The 7,868-nt window shown below is 39.7% G+C and overlaps 1 protein-coding gene across 2 annotated transcripts in view; it reads right to left on the reverse strand.

The window, feature by feature from the left end:
• Positions 1-7,710, reverse strand: part of AGPAT5 (1-acylglycerol-3-phosphate O-acyltransferase 5) — a 52,188-nt gene extending 44,478 nt beyond the window's left edge. Inside the window, exons 1-2 of one of the 2 annotated variants that reach the window (XM_033177569.1) lie at positions 7,181-7,292; positions 1,173-1,257 (exon numbers count right to left, since the gene is read on the reverse strand). Coding sequence is in view for 1 of the 2 variants with exons in the window: in XM_033177560.1 (XP_033033451.1) it covers positions 7,181-7,399 (219 nt within the window). In the remaining variant the exon portion in view is untranslated. Of the gene's footprint in view, positions 1-1,172; positions 1,258-7,180 lie in introns of both variants that reach the window. The other variant, XM_033177560.1, reaches the window with a different exon arrangement.
• Between the last annotated feature and the right edge of the window lie 158 nt (positions 7,711-7,868).

Below are 7,868 nucleotides of genomic sequence, written 5' to 3' on the forward strand. Positions count from 1 at the left end.
AGCCTTCTCCACTAACCCAAGCAAAGAGTTAAAGAGTTACTTTATCTCTCTGTATAGCAAAGCTAATAAACACATCTCTAATTTCAGTGTGATCCTATTTTGTAATTGGCAGTTCATGTCTTTTCTAGATGAATACCTTGAGAGTAGGGGTCTCATTTCAAGCAATATAACTACATTGCCAGGCAGAGCATCTTCAGAAAATGAGTGACTGAAACTCCTGGCTAGACTACTACAAATGTGAACCACAGGTATTCCCCTTTCCTTGTCTGTAAAAGAGGAAGAATGGTGCCTACCTTATAAAGATAAAATTATTTACATAATAGAACAATACTTGCACACAGCAGCACTCACTAACTGCGACTGAGTGTGCTACTAACCCACCCTCTTCTTTTTCCTCCACGTTCAATCACAAAGTCCTCTCAGCTACCACTGATATCCAAAATAGATTTGGAATTCTTTTCAATGTCAACATCCACTCTTTCCACTCCCCTAACCATCATTTCTCACCTGGATGACTACATTACCTTCCAAGCTTGCCCTTTTACACAGCTCCACACAAATGTCACTTGCTCTGGAAGATTTCCAAACCCCTACCTTGCACCCACCAGGCTAACCAACCTGGCACGGCACAGTAAATTTTCATTTTCTCGTTATTGTTTGTCTTCCCACACTAGAATGTGAACTCCATCATGGCAGGTATATTGTCTATCAAACATTGTATCCCTTGGTACCCAGCACAGCACCTGGAACAATGTGCACACGGGAATATCGCAGGGATTAAGGGATCTAGGTTCTAGAGATCCCTTACTGAAGTCATTACTTACTACTGAACTGTCCAACCACTAACATCAACCTCCAGTTAAGAAACCATAGTGAGAAAACAGTAAAGGAAAGACTAACTTCTGATTCCATTTGAGAAGCATCAGCTCCACAAAATTAGACAAATAAACAAAAGAGGGAAAGTAAACTAGGTATATACGGAGTGCTGTTTTCCCTTGCCCTCCATCGTGATGGCACAGAGGGATCCCCATAGGTACACAGGTATCTTTTGTGCTACTGTACTAAAAACTCATCTAAGAAGTTCATTTAACTGAAGAATCTTCCCATAATTCAAACACCTACTTAAAAGCTCTTGGAAGAAATCTAAAGTGACACACCAAACTGGTACATACCTGGGAAAGGTGTACGTAGTGTAGGAGTAGGGGAAACTTTAACTTTCTCAAAATATTGTGGCAGTGTTTGAATGCATAATTGCATCTGTGATTTTAAAATAGAAAAATAAGGCATTAAACAACTATACACCAATGCAACCTGAAATAACTGGTTTGTTCACAGAGGTTTATAATTCATAAAGTGTAAAAATAGAGTTTTAGTTACATTTCTTTAGGATTTTCCTCTAAGTCTAGCAAGTTAACCAGTTCCCTCATCAGAATTTAATTGTGTTAGACTGGAATTGATTTGATTGGGAAATGTTTAATTTCCTATACTAAAAGTTTTTATTATCCTGCTTAAACAAGCTAATGCAGAGACACACCCAAACCTACACAGTCCTATTACTCTCAGCTAAAGTAAAGGAAGCAATTTAAGATCTATTTAAGGTCTTCACATGAATGACAAATAAGCACAGAAGAGTAAAATTAAGGATACAAGCTACAATTCATATTCTGGTTAGGACTACAGATATCAGAGACGGCGCTGGGCAACATTTTGGCAGAAGTGCAGAAAGAATGTAGAAGTGTCATAAAGGGGTAGACTAGATGACTTATAAGCTCCTTTCTCCAATTATAAGTAAACATGTTTCATTCTAATGAATGGCTGCTTTTACAGCAAGATTCAGAATACAAATTTAACTCATTAGGAGTTTAGGATGAATTTGATGAGTCAGTGCTACAAAAAGAAAGATCCAATTATAAATGGTCTCTAGATAAAAAGCCTTGACTGTTTCTGAGGAACTTGGAACAATGTTTCAGTTAAAAGTATGAATCAGCTAAACATGGTGGATCACGGAGGGATCACTTGAGCCCAGGAGCTCAAAACCAGCCTGGGCAACATGGCAAAATCTCATCTCTAACCCCTTCCCATGGCAAAAAAAAAAAAAAATACCAAAAAAATTAGCTGGGCATGGTGCTGTGCACTTGTAGTCCAAGCTACACGGGAGGCTGAGGTGGGAGGATCACTTGAGCCCAGAGACAGAGGTTGCAGTGAGTGGAGATTGCACCACTGCCTTCTAGTTTGGGCAACAGTGTGAGATTCTGTCTCACAAAAAAAAAGTATGAGTCCTTGGAGAAGTTAAGGGCATATTAGAGAAATGTCAAAATCTTAAATTCTTTATCTTCTTTCTTGTGTTTTTCAAACTATTTTACACTTAAAGCAGGTCAACTGAAAACCTAAGTTTAATTTATATAAACTTAAGAACTGTGCATTTTGTTATATTACATTAGCATCTGGGGAAGGGGGGATTAGCAGTCAGAGCCACTAATGTAAAATATATTCTGAAGAAAATTCCAAGTGTTACCAACTGATTTAAGCAAGATAAATCGGTAATTAAAATATTTATTAGGGGCTGGGCATGGTGGCTCACACCTGTAATCCCAGCATTTTGGGAGGCCAAGGCAGAAGGATCACCCGAGGCCAGGAATTCAAGAACAGCCTGGGCAATATAGCAAGACCACATTTTTACAAAAACTTTTAAAACTTAGCTAGAAATAATGGCACGGCAGCTGCTCAGGAGGATGGCTTGAACCCAGGCATTCAAGGCTGCAATGAGCCATGATGGTGCCACTGCACTAGAGCCTGGGTGACAGAAAAAGACCCCGACTCGTGTTGATAATTTTTTGGCCTACAAATTTCAACGATCAGTTTTCAGTATATTGCATAGGAATGGGGAAAAGAAATTTTTTAAAAAAGAAGCAAAGAAAAAAGAATTCTGATATCTGAAGACATTCTATTAACTTTTATCAGCTTCACAAAACATGCTAAAAATATTTTTCATTATTGATCATAACTATTACAGTTATTGTTTATGCAGCTATCCCAACATTTAAGATACATCTAGATTCCTAGGATAGAATTCTAGGCTATAAACTAAGATAAATCTAGTTTCACTTTAATTCACGATGATAGAATTTAAGGTAACTTCATTCCTTTTTCATGAGTCCCATCTACTCCTCTGCCAGTACTCCAACTTTCCTTTTAATTTCCCGTAAGATTTCCTTAAACTCCAGCTCAAGGATATACATATGGCCTCTTATTCTGAGTCTCTAAGCATTCCACATTCAAGTTACTTCCTATCCTACAGATAGGGCTTTTAAGTGGTAAACAAATCAAATACCAGTATATTCACCACATCATACATAATTAACAGTCTTAGAAGTTAAATTACCTTTATCAAGATTTCAGTTATTTCCATATATATCATATATATGATATATATAAGTTAATTCTTAACTGATTCTGAAATTACCATCTTGTGATTAGATATATATCATATATGATATATAATCAGTTAATTCTTTACTGATTCTGAAATTACCATCTTGTGATTATATATATCATATATATTATATGTATTATATGATATATATGACTATATATGATATGTGTGATCATATATAATCATATATATCATATATAATCACACATATATAATCACAAGATGGTAATTTCAGAATATATGTATATAATCACAAGAATACATATATATATAATCACAAGATGGTAATTTCAGAATTAGTTAAGAATTAAAAGAATACCAAAATAGGAATAAGTTGATTATTATGTAGAATATAGATTTGTTCTGAAAATAAAAAGTTAATCAAATGTTCTACTTAAGAGATACGTGAAAGTAAATCTGTAAATAAGAAACTAAAAGATTATGGGAAAGTAAGTAAACTTACTACAGAAAACCAGGTTCTCTGTTAAAGAAAGCAGAGATCAAAATGCATTAATACATAAATACCTAAAGAAATAAGGCAAGTTAAACTAAGAAATAACTACAAAATACTGAATAGGCAGAACTATGGAGTTCATTATTGTGGTGGGTTGAAAGACAGCCCCTCAAAAAATGTGTCCACATCCTAAGCCCAGGAACCTGTGAATGTTTTCTTAGTTGGAAAAAGGCTCTTTGCAGTTACAATTAAATTAAGGATCTTGAGATGAAGAGATCACCCCGGATTATACAGGTGGACTCTAAACCCAATGACAAGCATCCTTCTAAGAGAAAGGCAGAGTGAGACGTGAGGCAGAAGAGGTGGCAGCAAGGACTGTAAGGCAGAGGTTCAGTCACCAGAAGCTGAAAGCCACAAGAACAGATTCCCCCCTGGGGCCTCCAGAGGGAGTACAATTGAGCCTATGCCTTGATTTCAGACTGTTGGCCTCCAGAATCAGGAGAAATTAAGTTTCTTAAGCCACTTGGTTTGAGGTGATCTGTTTTGGCAGCACAGGAAAGTAACATTGATTCAAAAGTAACTTGAATCAATGCCTCTCAATATAGTAGAGAAACTTCAGTTGATTTTCAATGAGTATCAAATTATATTAAATATAAAAAAAACTTTAAAAATTCTTATTACTCATTCTAAAGAAATAAATGGTGAAGAAAGTACCCATTTGAGTTTCAGCACCAATGAGAGATTCTGGAAGGACCTAAAAGGATAAACCAGTTGTAAGGAACAATTTTGGCAGCACTGACTGAAATATTTCTCTATCTCAGAGATACATATGAAAATAAACTAGTGAAATTAGGGAAGAAAAAGGCATTTACCCAGAATCCAAGGAAAATTCAAGTAAATTTGTTGGAAGCAGGTTTACCTGCCAAGCACAGATCATAAATCTCATGGACCTACTACTACTTCTCTTCAGCTTAAAAGTTCTATGTAAAAGAAAATATTCTTCTGTAAGAACTACTATGAACCACTTATTTTTTTTAAACCTAGAGTTGAAAGGCATAAAAATGTCATTTAAAAACATTTTTATTTTAAAATGCCTCTTTAATATATATAAATTAATAAACTTTTTATTTAAAAAACTTATAACCTCTTAAATTACTAAAACTCCCTTCAGAAATGAGTCAACAATACTTTATACAGAACAAGATAATCATCCCTAGCCTTGCAAATGAAAGCTGATAAAAACAATTCAAGAAAAAAAGAGTATCCTAACAAAACAAGAACAGTAAGCTAAAAATTTTAATCAAAACATCTCAGTGACAAAGTTAATGGTACAAAGTCATAGGTAAAAAATACGGTGACAGAACATCACTAGAAATCTTTTTCCTTTGGGTCTTATGTTTGAAGATAGCTATTTATTCCTCTATTGGTTTAATCTTAAAAGAAACAATCAAAAATATTGAAAGGTAGCTTCGTGTACACAGGAAACCCAGATTCCAGAAAAAGACCCTAATAAATTCAAAATACCCTGCTCTCTGTTACTAAACAGAAAATAATTATTTGTCCCCTCCAAACAATAAAAATAAAAATGCAGGAACAAGAAACTCTTGGTTTTAAATTTTTATTAAATGTTCATAACCTGCATTTGAGGATCAGTGGGCAATCAGTTAGTTCTAGGATTCCTAAAGAACTTCATCAAGGAACACACATTAAACAAAATTTTGAATTATACTTAAGAGTCGTCAGGCATCCTTTCATAAATGCATGAAAATTAGTGCTGGACGCCAGTTCCTTTGATTTGAATGGGGCAGGGGGAAATGATTAGATTAAATGTTTTCAAAATCACTTGCTGGGAAATCAAGAAGTAAATTGGAGCTCTGAAGTCAGCAGTATATAAGGTAAGGTATGTAATTTCAGAAACACTGCTGGGTTTTACAGCCATTTAAAAAAATAAGAACTTGCCAAACCAAAAAATCCTTCAGTGGTGTATTCTGCATCATATTGTGTACTCCTTGAACAAAAATAACATAACCCGCCACACATAGAATTATTTTTTAAAGAGGTGAATGACTTTGTGTTCTGAGATTATATCTCAGCCCAGGCCAGTTGTCATGTGATGTGAAAGTAAAAACTTAATCATGATAAAACTCAGACATTTAGACAAACTTGGTGGAGTTACCACACAAAGGGAAAAAATTAGCTGAATTATTGAAATTTTTAAGTGAGGCTCATTTTAAACGTCAATTACCATGAAACCATGATCTGGTACAGTATCTTTTTTTCTTTCCAAGGAGACACTTACAGATACTGGTTTAAATGGAGGTCCTGGCCTCTCCTAATTCCTGCCCCCCAAACAACTTCCAACTGGGACCATCAAGCGTCGATCAGCAGTGCAACTGCAAACTATATATAGTAGCTGACTGACCACAGGGTAAAAACAGCTGCTGTAGGTGGAAAAAAAAGTTAAAAAGACAAAATGATACCGTCCCATTTTCCCCATCCCACCCTAACCCTACCAAGAAAAGTAAAAGAGGACTAAGTGGACATTAGGAATAACCAAGAATAAAGCTGTTCTTTCAAACTGAGAAATAAAAGAAAAATTCACATTTGTTATTTCTTATAAGACTTCAAATACCTACTGTTAAAGAGGGCCTTCTACTTTTATGGTTTGTTTCTCAAGTTTAATCTACGAATCCAATCTCTATAGAGAAACAGTAACAGAAAGAAAGTAATCAGACAACAGATCACCCACACATTTAAGCCCAGTTAAAGTTGGCAAGAATTGTATCTAGTTAGGTTTCTAACTATATTTAACAAATGTATTTATTTCCTTGCCCAGCTTTCACTTGTCCTGTGGGAAGAACTCAAGACCGAATTGCACTTCTGTTTCAAGAGAAGGTCATTGTAAAAGCGCACTTTGGAGTATAGACGTCTCCGATCTGTTCCAACATGACCACCTCTTTGGACCAAAGGCCAGAAACTGCTAAACGCGTGCCCTATTTAAAACGTGCATCTGCACCCACTTTGCTAAGTAGCATCAGACCCAGGCGAGGGGCGGGGAAAGGGGCGGCGGGTCCCACTTGTAGCCTCAGGACGACGCGGCCACAGCTTCCTAGAGAGCCATCTCGGCAGACCGGCAGGAAGCATGCGGAGAGGAAGGCAGGGAGGCGGCACGTGCTCTCCGTGCTGGGTCCGCCGGGCTGGCCGGGTGACCCTCGCCAACTGGTGGGGAGCGGAGGGGTCCGGGCACCCGGGAGCTCGGGTGGACGGAGACCTGGGAGCGGTAGGCGGCTCACCTGGACCCCGGTGTAATTCTCGAAGAAGAAGAGCACCATGCTCTGGTAGACGCAGTAGAGCCGGTCGTCCAGCGCCTGGTAGAAGCGGGCGGGCAGGAAGGCGGAGAGCAGCCGCCAGACCCCCCAGGCCAGCACGTAGGTGGGCGCCGTGCCCAGGAGCACGACGCTGGGCAGCAGGTAGCGCATGGAGTACGTGTGGAGTACCAGGGACAGCAGCATCTTCTCAGCTCGGCAGCCGCGGGCTCCGCCTGCGCTCCCCGCCCGCCGCCGGGGCCTCAGTCGCGGCCAGCAGGCGGCCAATCACCGCCCGGGCCCGGGCCGCCGCGCCCGCCACCCGCTCCCAGCCTCCGCCCCCAGCCGCATGGGCCGCGCCGCCGCGGGGGGCCGGGTAGGCGAGTGCGGGGCTGCGTGCGCTGCTCGCGGCGGCCAGGCAAGGGAACCCGCGGCCTTCCCGGATCGACAGCTCAGGGATGCTCACACCCCATGACCCTCACCCATCGCCACATCCCCCTGCCGGGGGAGGGGCTCCGCGGCAATAACGCGCGTTCTGATTGGTCATCCGTTGCCATAGGTCCCCGTCGGCGGCAATAACACGCCTCTTGATTGGTTGATTTGGGCCGACAGTTAAAGTACAGCTACCTACCAGGAGCGCGGGCAAACCAGCTCCGGCCACTGCGCATGCTCCCCA

Source organism: Trachypithecus francoisi, unplaced genomic scaffold (assembly GCF_009764315.1).
Source record: "Trachypithecus francoisi isolate TF-2019V2 unplaced genomic scaffold, Tfra_2.0 Contig01558, whole genome shotgun sequence".
Taxonomy (NCBI): domain Eukaryota; kingdom Metazoa; phylum Chordata; class Mammalia; order Primates; family Cercopithecidae; genus Trachypithecus; species Trachypithecus francoisi.